This window comes from Choloepus didactylus, chromosome 22 (genome assembly GCF_015220235.1).
Source record: "Choloepus didactylus isolate mChoDid1 chromosome 22, mChoDid1.pri, whole genome shotgun sequence".
NCBI lineage: Eukaryota > Metazoa > Chordata > Mammalia > Pilosa > Megalonychidae > Choloepus > Choloepus didactylus.
In genome coordinates, this window is record NC_051328.1 from 12,328,782 (window position 1) to 12,350,824 (window position 22,043).

The 22,043-nt window shown below is 39.2% G+C and overlaps 2 protein-coding genes across 8 annotated transcripts in view; one reads left to right on the forward strand and one right to left on the reverse strand.

Moving 5' to 3' along the window:
• The window catches only part of PSME3IP1 (proteasome activator subunit 3 interacting protein 1), a 46,000-nt gene extending 29,702 nt beyond the window's left edge, over window positions 1-16,298 (reverse strand). Inside the window, exons 1-6 of one of the 7 annotated variants that reach the window (XM_037816107.1) lie at window positions 15,687-15,843; window positions 11,078-11,214; window positions 10,130-10,228; window positions 5,629-5,770; window positions 4,966-5,064; window positions 4,460-4,581 (exon numbers count right to left, since the gene is read on the reverse strand). In XM_037816107.1, the coding sequence (XP_037672035.1) occupies window positions 4,460-4,581; window positions 4,966-5,064; window positions 5,629-5,755 (348 nt within the window). In that variant the 5' untranslated portion in view covers window positions 5,756-5,770; window positions 10,130-10,228; window positions 11,078-11,214; window positions 15,687-15,843. Of the gene's footprint in view, window positions 1-4,459; window positions 4,582-4,965; window positions 5,065-5,628; window positions 5,771-10,129; window positions 10,229-11,077; window positions 11,215-15,305; window positions 15,663-15,686; window positions 15,844-15,872; window positions 16,048-16,079; window positions 16,136-16,259 lie in introns of those variants that run through there. The other 6 variants (XM_037816108.1, XM_037816110.1, XM_037816109.1 and 3 more) reach the window with 6 other exon arrangements.
• Window positions 16,299-16,530: 232 nt separating this feature from the next.
• Window positions 16,531-22,043, forward strand: part of RSPRY1 (ring finger and SPRY domain containing 1) — a 44,600-nt gene continuing 39,087 nt past the window's right edge. Inside the window, exon 1 of the mRNA XM_037816483.1 lies at window positions 16,531-16,677. The gene's annotated coding sequence lies outside the window, so the exon portion shown is untranslated. The remainder of the gene's footprint in view (window positions 16,678-22,043) is intronic.

Genomic DNA, 22,043 nt, shown 5'->3' on the forward strand with positions numbered 1-22,043 from the left:
AAGGAAATAAACCTTTTCCTCTGATTCTCAACAAAAATCGCCAGGAAACCTGCTATTACCAACGACGTAACCAATATTATGCTTGATGGGGAAAACATCTTAAGGAATGTAATGCAACAGAAAAAAAAAAATGTGGCTTCCTTGAGATATGAAAATAAATGATTTTTTTCCCTGTAAGGGAAAATCAGATCATGAAGGCTAACTCCTACTGTGCTGGGGCAAGGCAATATCAGAATCACATCAAGGCCCATTATAAATGTATATTCCCTCTCCTGACCCAGACTTACTCAATAAGGATCTCTAGAGGCCCAGGAATCTATGTTAAGAATACTGTCTTTAAGTGATTTTAAAGAATCCCTGTGCATACACACCCAAAAACCAAAAAGCATATCCAGTTCACCTGTAAAACATCGCTTTTTCATGCTTGTTATCAATCTCTCTGGCTTTCAAGGTCTGCTACTTTATTTTGTTCGCTCCTACCAGTCCCCTCCCCTATCTCCTTTTCACACTCACAAACTTTAGATGATATATTAAAAATTCTGACATGGAGCAATTCCTTATTTAAGATGCAATAGTGCCTTATTGGAACAATAGTGACATCTAGTGCCTAAGAGATCTAAGATGCATGTATGATTAGCCCCAAAGGGGTAGGGGTAGAGGGTGTATATGTGTATCTAGGTGACTTATCTGTGTGTTTGAACAATGGTGAACACTGGGTACCAGAAGTAAGGAAACTAATTCTGATCACTCTTCAGCTACTAACTCTGTGCTTATGTGCACCAGATACTTAAATATTTGCAGTCTTTGGTGGGGATTGAACTTCAGTACTATTCTGAGGTTCATCAACTGAATGGTTTTAAGGTCACCATGGAAACAGATGACATATTACTAAATGTTCATTTTTATAGAATCAAATGGAAAGAAACGGAGATTTCACCTGTCTAGTAGAGTGCCAAAAGCCATTACCATGCTGTGATTTTTATCTGGCAAGTCCATCACTAAAGGACAGAAACTCTCAAAGAAAATTCTCAATATTAAACAAAAGAAAAACGGAAAGAGGTACATTAACACAACAAAAGCACACGTGTTTATAATACCAGCACACAAACAAAAGTCAACATTTATTTTTATTCTTTTAAAGTGAAGAAAACCCCCCAACTTTTTATTGGGTGAGGTATAATAATGTTTTTGACTCACATCCAAAGCATAAGTGATTTTCCCCCTTGAGCTCCCTACTCCCAAAATTGCTTTTAAACACACACACCACTCAAAAATTTCAAGGAAGTCATCAGATGAGACATTTTTTAAAATCACATAGCTTTAAACACCTGATACTAATAACTAATGGTTTAACCTGAGAGGAAACAACATGAGTTCTGCTGTTTACCAGGCACTAACTACAGCTTATTTGTTTTCAGAAAAACCATCATTATAAAACCTATCATATTATAACAATCAATCCAAGCTAAGAACTAGCTCCTAATTTATAGCTTCAATAAGCAAATGTTTAATCTTTCAATTCCTATCTCACCATGTCTCTGGCTACTTGCATGCTTGGGATTAGTGTATTTACATCAGTTTTTTTTTTTGAAAGTCAGAACTTTCAAGTTTCCAACAGAAGTCAATACCCCAGGAACATCATCAGGATAGAAAAATTTGTTTTGCCTCACTGCTGCCTGTTCATTCTTTCCTTTTAAGTGAAAATGAAGGGCATCACACACTCAAACCACACAGACACTATTCTCTAGAATGCTGCTCTGGGACACACCAAAGGTCTTATCTGTTAGTCTACCAAATCAAGTACATAAAACAAGACACAATGGAAAGTATAATTGATGTATTTTTTTCCTTAAAGGAAAAAGCCTGGTGCCTGAAACAATGCAATACATGTATCTTCCCATTTGTATAAACATCAGTATTACTCTGGGATCACTGGGGTAAGGAATGGGGTTCAGAAAAATTAGTCTCAATTTCAGTTTGCAGACAAGGAAACTAAGATTCATGGAGGTGAAGTAACTTTCCATCAACTCCTATCTTAATGTGGCACCAGAAAGCCACTAGCAGAACAGGGACTGGAAGCCAGGTCATTACCTACCAGTTTGGAGTGGGTTTTGTGACACCAAGATGCCACCTTATCTCGATCACAGTCACCTTGATCTAAACCAAGTCCCTGGGAAATCTGTCTCATGTTTTCTCCCACATTACTCTGTAATGGAACCTATTGTATACTCCCTATAGAAACTAACAATTAGCACATACAGAGTCACATAATCAATCTCAAATATGAAACCTGCTCAATCACACTAGTGAGGCTATTCCACATATAAGCTCTCCGTATGGGAGAAAAAAAGGTAGGGTGTCTCTATTAACCTTTCCTTTAAGTCATTCATTCATTAATTTATTCATACTTTTATTGAGGACTTACTAAATGCCAGGCATTGTGGAAATCAGTGGTGAACAAAGTCAGATCAAGTCCCTGTTTTTATGGAGCTTAATTTACCTTTCAGCAGTAAAGAGATAAAGCAATAAGCAGTTAAATGAAGATTTTCAGACAGTGGTTAAGTGCTATATAAAAAGATGATGCTGTACACAGCAATGGGGGTAGGTGCAATTTTAGATGGGGTGCTCAGGGAAGTCGTCCACAAAGAAGGGCTGAGAGCTGGGTACCATGAAATGCCAGTACTGTAGAATCCAAGGGCAGAGCATTCCAGGCTGAGGAAACAGCAAGTAGAAAGGCCTTAAGTTTGAAATTACAAGCTTGATGTGAGAAGGAACAGAAAGAAGGCCAGCAGGCTGGAGTATAGTGAACATGGGGAAGAATGATTCCAAGATATAACAGGGTGGCCTAAATCATCCAGAGCCCTTGTAGGACCTGGTATAGAATGTAGACTCTAGTTAAATGCAACAGGAGGCCTCTAGAATGTTCCAATTAGAAAAATGACATGATCCCTTGCACATATTAAAAAGTTCCCTTTGGCTGTTGTCTGGAGAATGGATTGTCAGGGACCACAGTAGAAGCAGGGACCAATTAGATGTCATAGTAGTTTGAAGGAGAGGTGATGGTGGCTAGAACTACTGCAGTGGCAGTAGAGATGAGAGAAGTAGACAGATTTGGAGTACATTTTGGAAGGAGAAATGACAAAGTTTTCTAATAGACTGGATGTAGGATTGTGGAGGGTGGGGTATGGTGAAGAACTGAGGATGACTCCTAGGGTTTCAGCCTAGCTACCTGAGGAAACAGCATTACTAGTTCCTGAGATTGGGAATACCTGAAAAAGAAGAGATTTTGAGGGTGGATGTGATATGGCATGGAAGTGAAAATTTTGATTCAGCCAAGTTACATTTGGGAGGTCTGTTAAATATTCAAATGGATGCCAAAAGACAATATTGAGCCAGAGCAAAATCATCTTTGCTGCTTTCTTTGTACCTTCTATGGGGACAGACCATGCTGTACCTACGGGGAAGATCTTATTAGGAACACAGGAGAGAAGCTAAACATTTCCTTTTAAAACTTTGAAACCAATTTCTCCCCTAGATGGGATTATTTCATCACTCATCTGTCTCAGGGTCTAATCCCACAAGGTAAGAATATCCTGGTACACGATGAGCCTGGCCCTGGCATCATGGGATTGAGCATGCCTTCTTCACCAAAAGGGGGAAAAGAAATGAAACAAAATAAAGTTTCAGTGGCTAAGAGATTTCAAATAGAGTTGAGCAGTCATCCAAGAAGTTATCCTTATGCATTATATAAATATTCCTTTTTCGTTTCTAGTGTATTAGAATAGGTAGAAGGTAATACCTGAAACTAGTGAACTGTAATCCAAAAGACTTGATTCTTGATGACTGTAAAACTATACAGCTTTTACCATGGGACCGTGTGATTGTGAAAAACTTGTGAATGACACTCCCTTTATCCAGTGTATGAGCAGATGAGTAATAAAACAAAATATATATAAAATATAAAAATTTTATATTAAAAATTATATACATAAAAATATATATAAATAACAGGGGAAAAAGGGGTATGGGATATTTTAGGTGTTCTTAATTTTATTTTTTTCTTTATTTTGGAGTAATGAAAACGTTCTAAAATTGATCGTAGCAAGGAATGTACAACTATATGATACTGTGAGCCAGAGATGTATACTTTGGATGGATTATATGGTGTATGAATATATCTCAATAAAATTGCATTAAAAAAGAGAATATTCTAGTGCTATTAGGATTTAGATAATCCTAAACGATATGGATTTCTGATTGCAACAGTCTCTTGCATGTAACATATCCCCCACGAATTCCTGCCATTTATTCAGAGACACAGGAATATCAGTGTTGAAACAGAACTGAGAGACCACCAGGTAGAAGACCCTCATTCTACGTATGAGCAAACTGAAATCTATAGATAGATGTTGGCGAGAAACCTGACACTTTACAAATTTCTCTCAAGTACAAAGGATATTCTGTATTCTTTCAGTTCTTTTAGTTCTTCTTCTCTTCGTTGCTTTTCTATTAGTTCCTGCTGCCGAGAAACCTCATCAAGGAAGTTGGTTTCATCTTCATCTAAGCCTCTTACCATATTTTCTGAGGAAACAATTAAGCAAGGAATACTTAGCAGGCTAAAGGAAAAATACAGTCAAATAAGATTTCCTTTTCCTTTTTTTATAATAAACAGCCGATCCATCAGGGGATTAGAAGAAAAAACTGGTAAACACCATGGCTTTTGGATAGATAACATGGCATAAAACCAAGGCGTTTCTCCAATCGGTATCTTGAGCTCTTAAAAAAAAAAAAAAAAAGTCCAATGTGGTCTAGAAGGCAGAAGCCTGTCTCTTTTCTATAGAATGAGCATCTAGAGACTAGACAATCAAGACAATGCCATGGCTAGTTAGGAAAAGTGTTGCATGAGGCAAAAGTGCATCAGAGAGACCCTGTAGAGTCCTCTGGAGTCTATTTTCTGAGGCTTACTGAATTTGAACTGCTCCTCATACTCCTGCTGCTTCCTGTCTTTCTGTTCCTGCAGTCTTTCATATAGAGATCGAGGGTCATAAACCTCTTCTGGACATTCTGAAAGGAAGAGGAGGGGAGAGAGAGAGGAAAAAAATATATACACACTTTGGAATTTTTATATTATTTTGAGATCATGGGATTTTTAAAGATAAAGTCAAGTCTTCTCTGCAGGATCAGAATAGCACAAAAATAGCACAGAATTATAGCTTCCCTTTGGACCTCAGAGAGGGGCCAGCAATTCACACAGCGAACTATCAATGTCAATAGGGCCCACTGTCTGAGACAATTAATTGGATGAGGGGCCAGCCAGAAGCCTCCACAGCAGGAGCATTCTCAGTTGCCACCTGGATGCCACACTGACAGTCCACATAGGTATCCATAATATACACATGTATAGATGCAATCGACCAGCCGAATCTCCTGGGAGGCAGTGCAGTAGAGTGAGGACAAGGACGTAAGTATTCTGGTTCCACTCCCAGCTGTGGGGGCCTTAGGCTGGTTTCTTCGTCCCTCTGACCCTCAGTTCCTCATCTTAAAGTGAGGACATTAATACCTACTTTGCCTGGTGGTTGTGAGGGTTAAAGATCATTATGTTGAATGCCAAACCAAAAGCATATATACCTTCTGGATCCTCAGGTTTTCGAACTTTCTCCCATTCTTCTTGCCTCCTTTTGCGCCGTTCATCTAGTTCTGCCTCAGACACAAACCTCTTTTTGATAACAAGGTTACCATCATCCCCTCCATCCATAATGGAACAATAAGTCTACAAAGAAAAAACAACATTTCAAGTGAGAAATGTAATTAAAATTCTAAACAGAGGAAAAAAAATTCCAAAGAGAAACAAGGAAATTCAGTTCTGTCTCACCCAGCAACAGACTACCTCAAAATTCTCTTTCAACCTTGAATGGCAGAATTCTCAAATAGTTTTGTAGGTCATTAATGAGAGCACATGATTACATTTTGTATAATGTGTCAGGTAGTTTTATTAACATATATTTTATCTACAAAGTCAGCAAAAGAGGACCTGGAATAATCTCATTACATGATGTTCCATTGTAAATCTCACTGCAGATATTTCTCTGTCCTTCTAATCTAGACAAATTGGCCTCCTCGATGCCTCATCCTTCTCCCAGATCTCATCCTCCATTGTTCTTTCCAGTGCTGCGAAATTTGTGTTTCAGGGACATTAAACTATCTTGATTCACCAACTTTCACTTCCAAGTAGATTCAGGATTGAGAAACTCAGGTGGTCAAGGAACCTTCGAAATTAAGTCCAGTCTGTACAGAAGGAAAATGATAAATCTAAAGGCACACACACCACAAAGAAAGTGAGACTAGAAGAACCCAGATCTCAACTTGCAGTTCAATGTACTTTCCACTAAACTAAACTGACTTTTCCATCTTTCTTAACTAACTTCCTGTAAACTCCATGTCTTTGCAACTTAATATTCTACTTCAATCCTCTTTTCTCATTCCCACAATGACCTCAACCACTTTATGCGTGTCTCAACTCTGAAGATTCCCAAATCTATATACTTCTACCTCATTCCTTTTGAAAAACTGTGGAATTAACCCTCTCCTCAGACATGTTATTCATAAGATTACACCCTAAGAAGAAAGCACATATTCTACAGTATGAGCACATTAACCCAATGCTCATTCCAAGATGATCCCTAATAACAACAATAAGTCTCTACTGCCAGCATAAAAATGAAGTACCTAATTGAACTCTTGCTAAATACTTTATGTACCTTATCTCATTTACACCCACACTGATCCAATGATAGATGGTACCTCTTTACAGATGAAGAAGTTGAGACCTAGAGAAGATAAGGTCACCTGTCAAGGTGACACAGGAGGTGAAATGGTGGAATGAAGACTCAAATCTAGACCTGACATAAAAATGCATAATCTCGCCCACCTTAACCATATCCCTCCCAGGAAACTACTAAATCTTAAATGAAAACATGGACATGTCAAATGTTCTTTTTACATCAAATTCCAGTGCTGAACACATTCATGCAACATTTTTATTTAAGACAAAATTGGAAGCTGAGAAAATAAACCCAAACCTTCAGAACAAAAGAATAATCCCAGCCTAAATCCTACTATTGCTGAGGTTTAGTTAAATTCAACAAGGGAGAATTTTCAAAATTACTAGAAAGAAAACTAAATCATCTGGCAGAAACTGCTACTTCCACCTAAAGCCCACAACATGGAAACTTCTGATTCAGCATCACTAGATGTCTCAAGTGAGGCTTATTATAGAAACAAAATAGTTCAGTCTTTGTAACCATGCCAAAAATTCCTTAAGTTCTGCTAAATGACCTCTGATGAAACAAGGGTCCACATTTTCTTAAAAGTCTCTGACAGAGAAAACGTGAACTATTTAGGGCTTTAATGGATATGAGAGACATACTAGAACCTCATTTCCCCCTTTCCTACCCTCTATTAACTGGAGCTTTCCTCTTTTACCCTATATTAGCTGGTTTTTGTCTGTTTTTTCCTCCTTACCCCTATTCCCTGATAAACAATTCATAGTAAGACTGGTCCTTGTAGCCTTCCTTATCTGATTTTCCATCCAGCATCTGAATCCATCACACATCCAGGAGAAGATCATCCAGCCCATACTTTAAAATTTCAAGATAGACCATTGCACTTCCTCCCCAGGCAGTCCAACTCCCCCCTTGAGAAGATGTGCCTGTTCTTCCTTAAACTGAGCTGAAATCTGTCTATCTATAAATTCTACACATGGGTTCAATCCACTGGAACCACACAAAAGGAGCTAAATCCCTTTTCAACATGACAGTGCTTAAGTTATTTGAAAGCAACTCTCATGTTCCTTATAAACTGTCGCTGTTCTGGGCCAAACATCTCTAGTTCCTTTAATCTTACAAGATCAAGAAAAATAAGGATCTCTAAGCCATGAACTTATGAGACTGTATATGAGTTAAACTTGAGAAATAAATATTAGGGTATGGCAATGACAGTAGCATTCTATTAAATATATCTCTTCATTCTCACACTTAATTTTTTTCATTCTCATACATTTTTAATAAAAATGAAAATACTATATATTTTTAATACTGAAAAATTCTTCCAATGAGCCAAAATAAAACCTGGAATTTTAGAGGTTGCCATCTAAATAAAAATTCAGGGACTCTAAGATTTATTTTTGTACCTCAAAAACAAGAAAATAAAATCATTTATTTTCATGGCCTGTGAGGTTTTGGAAAAAGAAGAACCTATCCTTCATTTAACTTCAACAAAGATCCCTTAAATTCAAGAGACTTCCTTTCACAAACACTCCAGGATTCCTGTAAACAAGGCTTTAATGTGAAATAGAAACTCTAGAAGAATTGGAAACCTCTCAACATTATTCAATCACTTTGAGAAAAGACAAATTTATGAGATTCCAAAAAATGTCTCATTCTTTTCATCAATCTTTTTTTATTAAGTGTCAGAATTCAACTTCTACCTAAATGGGTTTAGTCTGCTACAATCATCTTTCACACACACATACAAAAGCAGGAATCACAGTGGATTGATGAAAATAGAAACAAAGCAGAAGTACATTAAAAAAGAAATTTAAATACAATGGCTTTAGAATCTGACAAACTCCGCTTCTCATTAGCTCTCATTGGGTTGGCTTCCAGAAAACACATACAGACAAAACTAATGTACACTTATCAATTCATCTCTTTAAAGCCAGTATAATAATTCTGGCATTCCTTTGATCCTAAAATAAATAAACCAAGCTAGATGGCCACACATGATTGTAATAAATTTCCCTGAGTTTAAAAGGGACAGGACTAAAATACAGACTGCTTTATCCATCTCTTTTTTTCAATCTGCATTTTCTTCTGTAGATCCCCGTTCCTTGGCACTTCAATTGCTGTTATTTCTTCGTCTCCGAGGTACCCAGTGGTCCTCTGGCTAATTAATTTGGTCATCCTTCCATATTAAGAAAGGTCAAAAATAGGGACAGAAAATGTTCTTGAACAAATGGCCATACTCCTGAGTACTCTGGATAATATTCAGAATATTCCTTCTCCAGAAACATTCAGGTCTTTTCAAAACTTCAACCAATAAATAACAAATACCTTCTGCCATAGTCTCCTCAGCAAGAGGGAATACAGTTATTGATAAAAACTGTAGACTCTGAAATCAAAAGCCCTCGGTTCAAAACCTGGTTCAGCCCTTTATCAGCAGTGTGACCTTGGGCAAGACACTTCACTCCTCTGAGCCTTGGTTTCTTCATCCACAGATTACACTTTTCACTGGGAATTAAAATAGTACTTGTGCTGGTTTGAATGTATTGTGTCCCCCAAATGCCATTATCTTTGTGGTCTTGCGTGGGGCAGACGTTTTTGGTGATTAGATTTGCTTGGAATGTGCCCCACCCAGCTGTGGGTGGTGACTCTGGTGGGATACTCCCATGGAGGCGTGGCCCTACCCATTCAGGGTGGGCCTTGATCAGGGGAGCCATATAAACATGCTGACTCAAAGAGACTGAACATGAGTGCAGCTGTGAGTGATGTTTTGAAGAAGAGCAAGCTTGCTAGAGAGGAACGTACTGGGAGAAAGCCATTTTGAAACCAGAACTTTGGAGCAGATGCCAGCCACGTGTCTTCCCAGCTAACAGAGGTTTTCCGGATGCCATTGGCCATCCTCCAGTGAAGGTACCTGATTACTGATGTGTTACCTTGAACATTTTATGGCCTTAAGACTGTAACTGTATAGCCAAATAAACCCCCTTTTTATAAAAGCCAATCCATCTCTGGTGTTTTGCATTCCGCAGCATTAGCAAACTAGAACAGTACTTCACGACATAAAACTTTTGTGAGGAGAAACAATATTACTTTATACAAGCCCTAAGCACAGTGTTTCGCACATGCTTTAAAAATGCTTTGAAAGGTTTGCCATAACTACAAAGCACTATGCAAAGCTCTGGACAGGCTAAAGGAGTGAGAGGAGAAACAAGTCAGTGACATAAACAACCATGATATTTTAAGTAGGAATGGGATCCCATCAAACTGAGAGAAATTAGGAAAAGATTATTTATATACACACACACACACACACACACACACACACACGATTTGGTAATGCTGCATCTTACCTTTAGTGTGGTTGTCTATTTCACTGTTTACTTAAGTAGATCAACTTAAATAAACTTAGTATTCTGCTGAACTCTGTATGTACACCACTGTAGTCGATTCTATGGAGTATACAAAACAATTTCAGAGTTAGTGCTCTTGCATTAGTTAACAGCAGACAGTGGTGTATATAATTAATCACCAAAGTGAATAGTCCAGGTAAGAGGCAGTGATAAAGGGCATAAATATGGATCAATTCAGTTTCCCAGGCTGAAAACCTGGACATGTCCTTAGACTCCTTTTTCCTCACTCCCCTACATCCCACCAGTTGCCATGTTCTGTTGCTTTTATCTCATAACTACCTCCTTTTAATCGATCTCTTTTTTTTTTTGGGGGGGGGGAGAAGTTTCTCCTCTAATCCCTTCTTTTCAGGACCTCCCTCATCTGTCTGGACTACTGCAACAGCATTCAGTTAGTCTCCCTCAGGGAGCTTCTACTCTAGCTCCCTTTCAAGCTATTCTCCCCAGTGTCGGTGAGTGATCTTTCGAAAAGCCAAATCTAATACTGTTACTGTCCCACTTAAAATATTTTAATGACTCCCCAGCATCTGGAAACCAGTTTTTCAACCTCAGTACTACTGACATTTTAAGCCAGAATTAAAATGTCCTATAGGCTGTTTAGCAGCCTCCCTGGTCTCTATCCACTAGACGCCAAAAGGACTCACCCCACCCCAACCCCTACACCACCCCCAGGGAAAACCAAAAATGTCTCCAGACATTGTCAAATGGTCCCCTGGGGGAGCAGAACCACCCCATGGAGAACCACATTGCTAAAGTAAACTCCATTTTCATCAGCATGGCCCTCCTGGACCCAGATTCCTTCCTCCCCTATCTTTTCAACTTCACTCTCAATCATACTCCTCTACCATACTGCTTAAAAGCCATAATTAACTACTCACAATTCACTCTCACCTCTATGCTTGGCTTTGCCTAGGCTGTTCCCTCTGCCAGGAATGTTCTTGCTTCATTTCTACCTCATGAAAACTCTTCCTCCACCTGCCCAGACTCAGATTAAGGATGCCCTCCTTTGTGAAGCTTTCCAAGTCCTCCTAGGGTAGAGAGGTTAATATGTACTTCCTTCTTCTGTGTTCCCACTAGTCATTCATAACTCTGCTATAACACTTATCCACTGTGATAAGTTTTATCATTTATGACTGTCCAACAGTTCTTTGTATCCACAGTGCTTATTATTAGCGCAGTGTCTGGTATACTGTATACTGGATGTATAATAAATACGTGTTGAATAAATCAACCATGAGGAGGATTTGAAGAATCTGAGCAGGGAGGAATGGCCTCACATGAATATATTCATAAGTTTTGTCCAATATAAGTTACAGAGAATGGTAGCTACCATTTTATTCACTTATCCAGCCATTAAACAAGTATTTGCTGAAGCTTCTATGTCCCATAGGAAATTCCGTTAAAAAAACATACAATTTATTTGTGAAGTGGGAAACAAAGGACCAAAAATTAAATCATTTTACTATATTATAGTTGATGTCATCTTTCAAGAATAACTTGATATATATATACTGCCAAGAGAAATTTTTACAAGTGCCTTCTTTTTTTTCATTTGCTAAAATAATTAAAAGCAAAACACAAACAAGCAAATAAAAAGCCCAAGGGTTTGGGTCTCACAAGATCCACTGAGGAATGAAGAGGCTTTACATTGGGAATGCTTATTTCGTCCTTACTGTATTCAAATCGACAGGGTAAATGCTGCCAACTTTCCTTTACTCATGATGACTCAAGTTTAATTATCAAACGAAACATTACATTATTTTAAAAATGATTAAGTTCTTCAAATAGGTGATTTATGGAAAACTAAAATCACACCAAAATCAAGTAAGAGTTTCAAACTGGCACAAGTAAAGAACATAGTTTTCAAACTTGCTTGACAGCCAAGAAAACAAAGTTCTTTTGTTTCAAGCCAAAGTAACTGTTAAACAGTGCACTGCTGTGTTTGGACTGGAGACTATGGTATTTAATTTCCAGGTTGGTGGAACAAAATGGCCTCAGTGTTTTATATAACATACTACATTATATCACTGCCTCAAAAATAACTGCAATCCCTGACTTGAAAAATTATTCCATTTAGCTAGTGCCAACATGCACATTAAAAAGATGTGGTTTCCTATGGAATTGAATTATGTGATGGCAGACTACTTAGTGTTTACATCACTGGCCACCATACCTTCCTAATTCTAAAATTAGACTACACATATAAAAATACACAGGGGATAAGATCTCTGTGCTATGGTGTCAAGCTTCACTTTGGGTAGAAAAACAATAAGCCAATCCACTTTCCTTTTTTAGTAAATACACTTAAATCACTCCTCTTCCAATGTTTTTAACCTGATGTTCAAGTCACATAGGATTTCAAAATGCAGGACAGAAACTGAGAGGAATTTGCCATTTGGCAAACTCAACTATATTCCAAATAAAGACTGTTTTCTGGCCATAAGGCACTTCTACCAAGCTACAGTAATTTAGATCATGCTGACTTTTCCCTATAACGTAAAACTTCTTCAGATAATGACAACAGTTAACAAATACTGTTAGTATTTATTATGATACAAAGTAATAATCAGTCAATCTTTTAACACTGAGGCCTATTTAACTTGCTCCAGTGGCAAAGGAGACCAAAGGAATCTAAAACTCAGAGTACAGTGTGAGCAATTTAATCTATATTTAAAATGCTTATTATAAAGAGTAATTTGGAATAACCTGGTTATCTAGGAATCCAAGAAATATATACAATAAGAAGTTAAAGAAAAAAAAAAAAACTTATACATTTATCTTTCCATAGCATAAGAGCAGAAGCTCATCATATGTGCATTTTCCTTGAATTCATCTACGTGAACTGAAAGGACAGAGAGAACATTGGTTTCCCGAGCTGGTTCTCAGTTCTCCCCCTGTGCTTCTCACAGTATAAACACTTCCCTCACTATGTATAATTCTAATATTAGTTGTATTTTTTACACACTACGGCCCCTATATGCAAACCAACTACTTCATCTTAGGCTCAAAGGAAGAAGTCTTTTCCAAAGCTGGAGGAAAAGCTGGCCATGACGGAATTTTGCTGCACTAGTACACCTGCACCTAACACGGTGCCTCCCTAAGAAACTGTCCAGGGTAGTGTTGATTGTACACTATTTTTGCCAGCTCGGTTGGCTTTAGAACCTAACCCCAAACCCCGCCCTGCCCCCACCCAAGTTTTTTGGCAAGCTCAAATTCAAAAAAATAAGGCTAACTCATTCAGTAATTTTTGTGAAGCAAATCTTTACAAAGGACCTATTCTGTGCAAGGCACAGTGCTGCGTAATAAATAGGTACTCTCTACTTTTCAGCAAGTGAAGAACTTGCAGTAAGAGATAAGGTTAGCTCATGAACAACTTAAGGAAAAGTAGAATGAGCTTAAATGCCATAAAAAGGGTAGAAGCTAAAAATTAGGGAGTTCAGAGAAGGAACACTAGAAGGAAGGATCAGGGAAGCTTAAAATTTGCTATCTCAGCGGCTATGATATTGTACAATAAAATCGGTAGTTTTAGGTTATATGAAGAAAAATCATCTTTAACTCGGAGTGAAAGAAACCACAAATTTCACATTCCAAAATCAGAAGGAAGGGGGGACTTTCATTTCTGGTAATTGAGACCACCCCTCCATCTCTATGCTAAAAAAGCTGTTAGAAATTTTAAAAATAATTCTCAAACAAATAGAAACACTAATAAGAAAGTAAAGAATTATCAAACCAAAATCTAGGAGAAAGTGAAAAACAGAAATCAAGCCCAATGTTCAAAGCAATTTTCATCCTGAGGATTTCTCTGACCTGAAAGCTGCAGTTCTGATGCCCTTGTGAGCAACAGAAACAAAATCAAAGCCAGGAGGCCACTCAGGGTGTGGAGTTTGAAAACCAACCACCCCCACCCCTATCTTAATCTGGTACTTCAAAGGGCTATACCCTCAAGGTAAAGGTAACCTGTGAAGTAAAACCGCAGAACAACAGACAATGGAAACAGATCCAAAGGAAATTCAGACGGTGGAATGAACACACATAGATTATAAAACAACTATGCTTACTATGTTTAAAGAAATAAAAACCAAGCCTCAAAATTAATGGTGAGGAATTAGAAACTGTAAACAGTGGTTTAGCAGACTTGAAAAAGAACCAAACAGAACTTCAGTAACTGAAAAAGTACAGTAATAACTGTACTTCAGATTTGAATGGATAAATTAAAAAGAGATTAGAAATAACTTAAGACAGAATTAAGGAAGAAGAAATTATACAGAATGTAGCATGGAAAGATAAAAATGAGAGGCTAAGAGGCATAGAGGATAGAATAAAAGATCTGACATGTTTAATCAGTAAATAGAAAAGAGACAATGGGGCAGAAGCAATATCTGCAGATGAAATGGCTGAGAATTTTCCAGAAATAATGGAAGACACTAATTCACACATTCAATTAGCCTAATAAATACCAAATTGAATAAAAAGAAATCCATACCTGGATACACCATAGTGAAAATGCAGAAAACCAAAAATAAAGACAAAAAAAAAAATCTGTAAAACACACTCTACAGTTGACAGTTAAACACATATTTAAGAATGAAAACAAATCATGTTCAAAAAGTAATAATAGTGAGAACACACTGAACTTGATTAATTTAGCTACCCCAAGGCATAACTACACTATGACTGAGGATATGGCTGAATCATGCACTTAAATTACTTCATTTACCAGATACATGGTTTTCAATCTCTGAAGCAGCAGCTTGACCCAAATCAAACAAGATTTTTTGGAAAGTGAAAGTGAAGATGGCTAACGAGTTAAATGCCCTTAACATAATTCTTCCTTTCTTACAACTATGAAGAATTTCTCCAAGGGGTAAAGGTATCAAGACTTTCAGTTGAGAAAGAAAATCAGCCTCTGCTTTCAGACCTTTACTAATTGTTAGCTCATCTCAAGTTCTATTTGAAAGCCTATAAAAGCTGCCTTCATCTCAACTCAATTCTTTATATCAAAAGAAGTCTACCCACTGATCCTTTCTTTCAAGGATTTCAGCAGTGCCCTCCAAACCATTTATGGCCCTTCTGTTAATACATCAATGAACCAAAAAGCTGCAGAGTCAACAAATCTTACCTCAAGGCTAGTACACAAGGTGTTATTGGGATTTTTGCCACCAAGGCTGCACTTGACCTCCTGGGTCCTACTCCAGACCTACTCACTTATACATCTGGGGGAGGGGCCCAAGAATGTGTATTTGTAAAAGGGCCGCATAAGATGCTGTTTCTCACTAAAGTTTAAGAACACTGCTATGAACGAATAGATCTCTCCCTTTTTCGGTTGTGGACTGACATTCACCAACTCACAGGGGACCTCAAACCAAGACGCTCCAACTCTTAGCATTAGTTTCCTCATCTGCAAAATGGGCACACTGGTTTGTTTTCCATTAGAAAATGCATTTAAGCACAGCAGCAGATCCCTGGTACATAATAAATGTGTTTCCCATTCTGCACTTACATTCTATGATTCGACTATTTCAACCAGGCATCCCCAGATCTCCTGAGTAACCTAGAGCCCGCTCCTCGCTTGGAGCCTGGGTGGCCCCACTTGGCAGAAATGGAGGGGAGCCGGCCACAGGGGACAGCGGGAGGCCTGGCAGTCCTGGGCCCGCCCGAAAGGGTCCGGGAATCTCCCTTACACGACCTGGACACCTTCCCCACGAGCTCCGTCGGCTCCCCCCAGGCTGGGCCCAGCAGGCCCCAGGCTCCGGCGACTCAAGACGTTGGGCCACGGCGAGGACTGAGAGGCACCGCGGGCCCTAACCTCAGCTGTAGCACCCCTATCTGCTCAGCGAAGAAGCTGGACCCCAGATTTCGCCGCCTGGCCGGGACCCAGGCCGCACTCACCTACCCGCGCGCGGCAGGTGAGAGCCCCCTCACCTCAGAGAGCCCACCCCAAACCGCCACCGCCAAGATCTCTCGCTCTTTAAAAAAAAAAAAAAAAAAAAAAATGGGGAAAAAAAAAGATAGAAAAGAAAATAGCCTTTGCTTTTGTATTTCTTTTGACCCTTCGGGGCTTCCTGTTCCTCACCGCCACATCAAAGTTCCACCCAACTTCCGGAGGCGTAACCCAATCGACAGCTCTCTTCCTCTCCAAGAGACAGATGGAGATCCGGTGCCCCCAAAGCGAGCCGGAGAGACTTGATTGGGCCATTCACACCTCAGCAAGGGGATTGGCCAGCTCATGCCTGGGGGGCGGGCCGAGTTGCCAGAACACGTGACAAAGCTTCTGAAAGATGATTGGCTATCATGGAGAGGGCTTGCCACCGAGGAAGGGGCGTTTCCTAGGGGACTGAGGGAGGGTCCGGGCGGTACGACGCAGGGGTGGGCCCAGCGCGTAATGGCAGCACCGTGGCTTCGCGTCCATCTTTATCGCTCTCTCGGACCTGTCACAAAGGAGTCGTGCGGCCGCCGTCCCCTCCCTCCAGTGATCTCGGGAGCTGGAGAAAGTCAGTGCTGCAGTCCGGCCGCGCTACCCCGGGAAGCGCCTGGGGACCCGGGGGTTGGGAGGGAGTCCGAGAGCTGGGGACATCGGTGAGGGAGGGGAACAGCCGCCAGCAACTGGGGCGGGAAGATCGGACTGGGACCGGAGAGGCTCCGGGAGGCGGTGGCATTGGGCAGAGCCCGGGAAACAGCCCAAAGGTTCTCCACCGAGGTCCGCGCAGAGGGCACCCTAAAGAGGTTGCTGGGAGAGGGTATTCTCCCTTTGGGGGTTCTTGACCGGAGGAGGTTCTTGGGGGTCTTCCTTCTGAGGAGGCCGCTGCTGAAGGGGTCCAGGTGAGGCAGGTATCTCCTGTGGAGGCTCCTGAACCTGATGGGTGCCCGGAACGGAAAGGATAGATGGGAAGTCTCTTTGGGAGGGTTTCCTTTTGTAGAGTTTGCGGTTTAGAGGGCACAGGTGGGAGACAGACCTCCCTCAGGGAGACTTTGGAATGGCTTGGGGACGAGACAGACCTCAGAGAGGGAGCCAAGGAGGTGGGAGCTGTAGCTAGCGGATTCTCCTACTCTGGAGGCCCGACCTGAAACTTGGATAAGGGCCTTGGGAAAGGGGCATTTCTGGTAAGTTCCGGGAAGAAGAGCCCTCTTCCCCATAGGGAAGCCTTAATAGGGAATAGTGAAAGGGAGAAAGGGAAAGGTAAGAGTTCCTTCCTCTTTTTGGAGACCGACGAGGTGTCCCAGACATAGGATTTCAACTGCTTCCGGTCTTAGTACGGGAGGGAGTCCATCCCATCAACACCCCCTGCACGACTCTGGGTTTGGCATTTTCCCTGCCTGTTGCCTCAGTTTCCCTGTCTTTGGGGAGGTAGACGGGGCAGATAGGACTGCCGGGTCTCCACGTATCCTATCTTGGGCAGTGGTGTAGCTGTGTGAATGAGGTTGCTCTCCCTGTAGTGTTGAACTTTGAACTTTTAAGGTTGGAAGTGGCTATTCTTGACTGAGGAGAGCCGCAGTTTTCCGGTCCCCTCACCCACCATTTGATTGTCCTTAGACAAGTGACTTAACCCCCTTTGGGTCTTTTCTGGAAGATAACACGGGGTATCTTACAAACTACAAGCTGTGTGGAGGTAAGATATTGTGATTCCTCCACCAAAAGGTTTGCTATTGGGGAGTAAAAATGAAGGTGCTTTCTAAATTGTAAAACATTATCTAAATGCAAGGAATTGGTATTAATACCGTTCTTGTCATCACCTATGGAGTGCTTGGGAGCCGTACTGTACTGAAAGCTTCAAGGTTCGCAGCTTCTGATGTTATATTATAATCAAAACCCGTGATTTCAACCTCCGCCTAGGTGGGAGTGGAGGAATTTCCAGTTTTTGCTCCTGGAGTTCTAATTTACTTTGAACTTCTGATGGTCTTGGCAGGAGTTAGCACTATAATATAATCTTTTCCTTCAGGAAGTTTTTCCCTGACAGCTGAAATTTTCCTCCAAGTAATTTGATCTCAATATTGTAAACCTCCTCTCTTTTTTCATGTACATTTGAGGCCTTTGGATGGCTACAGGTAGTTATTATCCCTCAGTTGTGATTTTGTGAATGACAACACTTTCTATTTTTCTCCATAAATATTATGTCTTACTGTGGGTAGCCCCAAGCTATAGAATATTAGGCACATTAGACATCAATTTTTAAATTCCTCTTTCATGATGGTTCTCTTTGTTTTCACTTTGTATACATTTTGCATTTCCTGGGATGACGTCTTGCTTTGCAGATTCCTCTATGAGGTTACAAGATACTTGTTTCAGTGTGTGACATTTCCTTAATGTTTGACTAGTTGCATTTGTCAGAGCTGGGTTTTTTAATTTGGAGTAGTTTATTTGGTGATCTTTGTAGTAGGTTTTTTGTTTTGTTTTGTTTTGTTTTGTTTTAAACCAAAAAACTGATCTGCGTTTCCTGTTTTTCTAATCTTATATTCCATGGGTCTTTTAAAAATAATCACTGTGGTGATTTTGTGAGCTTTCTGATTTCCCAGATTCATGTTTTCCCGATGTACTGAGATTAATGTCTTTCTGTATCCTGCTTTTTGCTGTTTTAACAAATGTTTCATTATTTCTGTTCCCCATGATTTTTAAGTTATTATAGGAAGTGTTCTAGCATACTGTATGTGGACTTTTTATCCTTCGTCAGCAAAATAACTTTTCATTTAGTAAATTGGCCAAGTATCAAGGAGAAATTAAAACTTAGCATTTTCTATAATAGTAAATTACTCTATAATCAATAGGACAAAAACTGTGAAGTATGTTTTAGCAAGAGTCTAATAAAAAAAAAATCATTGTTTGTGTTCCTGAGGTACATTTACACCAGTCTGTTTCAACTGCATGAGCTTAATTCAATCTATCAAGAATTGTGTATACTTTCCCTAATAATGAAGTAATTTGTGTATAATGAAGTAAGAAATCACTTTGCCACCTTCTTGGATAGGAGAAATTATTAGGAATTCTTTAGAATGGTAATCACTATTACACTCCTTTAAGTTAGAAATTTTGTGTTTTGTGGTGGATCCTTGTAAAGCAGGATGTGATTGTTATATAGTTGCTAAGGTAAGTGGAAAGTCAATAGGCACCATAGATGGGAACCAAAGTGCAACCAATGATAAATTATAAAAGAGCTACCTGGGTTTAGTGAAGAAGCAATGTAGCATCTCTTCCAACTTTTGACATTTTCAAGGTATTTACCACTGTTAGGATAATTAGACAATTGAGAAACAGAATAGTCAGGAAGAAGTGAATGCCAAAACTGGGGTCACAACCTTTAGGAAAAGACTTGTATAGTTCCTAGGAGTACAAAAGAAGGAATATTTTTCCTTTGGTTTATTCAGTAAGTCGTCTTTTGAAATAGTTTTCTTTCCAACCTTGTGATTAGGAAAAATGTATATGTTTGTTATATTTTACTCTCAGTGTCCATTCCAAAAGGGAGTGTTTGCTGGCTAAACATGTAAAAGCAGTAACTGTAGATAAATGTGTGATCATATACAAGACAAAATCAGGTTAACTTACCTTATTAATATGTGGTAAACTTGTAGAGAAGATTCCCTTTTCTACATTTCTGAGGTTTTGAAAACTAGAAATACATTTGCAATAACAAGGAATTCATGCACTCCTTAACTCTGTTATAAGCTATAAACTCTACATGTAGCTTTCTTATTGCTCAAAATTACAGTTTTCAAGCGTAATTTCTTGGGTCTTATTCACCCTAAATAGAAGCTTTGAAATAACCTTCATCAGCAAGTTTATTATTACCTCATAGTTTAATGTTTTTCAGTGTTAGTTTCTTTTCTAACCCCTACTACCTTGTAAAGTAGTAAGATTCCTCCCCTGTGGTCCCTTAATGCAGTGATTCTCAAACTATGGATCCTACCCCAGCCTTCCTCATAGGAAATACAGCTCCTTTTTCATTCTTATTGCTTCGTAGTTATCCCTACTTACATATGACTAAGGACTACTTTCTGATAACCTGTCAAGTGATTTATTAAGGGTTCATCCATGAACCAAATCTAGCACAATATTAGAGTTTACCAATGGCTCTAATAGTTTGTTCTCCCAGGAAGTCTGTCCTCAGAAACTTGGCACCAGTGCAGAGCTCCTCATACTTCATATGCTGAAGAGGGTTTCCTGCAATATTCAGGAAAGATGCTTAGTTTGGGGTGCGTCATCCATATTGTTTCAAATTGATCTTCATTTTCCATTGTGATTCCTCTTGTTTTTTCATTAAAATTGCCAGTTAGCTTCATTTTTATCAGTTTAATTTATGGGGTTATCGGTTAAACTTTCACCATGTGGTCGGGAGTATTTGTAATCAATATTTTGGCTAATAACTTAAGACATGAATGTGTTGCAATGCAAATACAAATTACCCATTCTCCTTTGCTAATGCTGAGATGTGTGTGTGTGTGTATTTCACTTAAAAACTTGTTTCTACAGAGATACTTCTGTTGTTATCAAGTTCCTTTTTCCACTAGAAAAATGGAATACGAGGCTTCCGTCTAGTGGACCTGAAGCTTTACTCATAGGCTTTTATCCATATGCTAAGTGTACTGTTCTTCATCCCTAACCCCAGCTCCTTCTGCAGAGAGCATAAGGGATCGTATCTTTTTTTATCTTTGCTTAGTGCTGGCATTATAAGCATTGGGCACATGTTTATTGAATGACGATGTCTCCATTTTTTCAAAGTGGTAAATATTTTGGAAACAATTTCAATTTTTACAGATTTTGGAATAAATTCACTTAAGACACTTATTGAATGCTTACTAGGTTCTAGGTGTGCAATTGAATATTTCCATTTTAAGCAGATCTCATTAAGGAAGTGTTGTTGTTGATGCCCTCTATATATTTTGTTTGCCTTTTTTAATAGTAAAGTGAAAAATCTCTTCCCTTCAGATTTGCAAATCATGTATGTGTTTGAATAACATGGCTATATGATTTCCTGTTATTTGATCTCCTGGGGGCAAAAGTCCCAAACAGTATGGAGTATTACATTTGTTTTACTACTCTGTACTCCAGCCGTCATTAACGCTTACCTCAGTTCTTCTGATTTCCTTTTTGGTTCCAAGGCAAATTTTTCAGTCCTTGAGACTTCAGGCAGGGATTTTTCACTTCTCCTTTTTTTCTGTTAAAATTGATTCTGGACATTCCTTACTCTGTCCCAGACCTCAACTTTATTTTTTAATACACTTTTTAAATGCTGAAAGGATTTGATGTTTCTCCTTTGTATGTTTAAGATCAGGACTATATTCTATAATTCTTTCTGCTGTAAGTCTCACTTGACCAGAGACACCACTGCTACTGGGTTTAAAAGCTCTGAACATTTTAGGGGACAGGTTTTACAGATACTCTTTCCCTAACAGTTCAACCAGAAAAATTAGCTATTTTGCCCCACCCCCAAAGGTGTGCTTTCTTAAATCAACCCCAGTTTTCATAAGACAAGCATCAAAAACATCCAGTGCTTTTCACTACTTGAAGGTTACCATCCAGGGGATAATAGTACCCTGTGTAACTTAGATCTCAACTGCCCAGTGCAGAGGGAGGAAAAGTATAGCCCCTGCAGATAGAAAGTTCTGGATACCTGGGTGACTTATAAAAATACCTTATCAAGTCTACCTTTCCTTTTGAGGGGATAAGTAAAATTCCAACCAAATATTTCACAATCTACCCCCTCTCTCCTCCCCTCACAAAATACCAGATACTTTAGAGTCTAGAGACAGAAACACTCTTGTTAAAACATGTTTAGATAGTTTCTGTTTCAACTGGCAAGTGTACTCTTGATATATAATCCACTTTTCTTATCTACTTTTTGCAATACAAAATAATCTTGTTGACCTC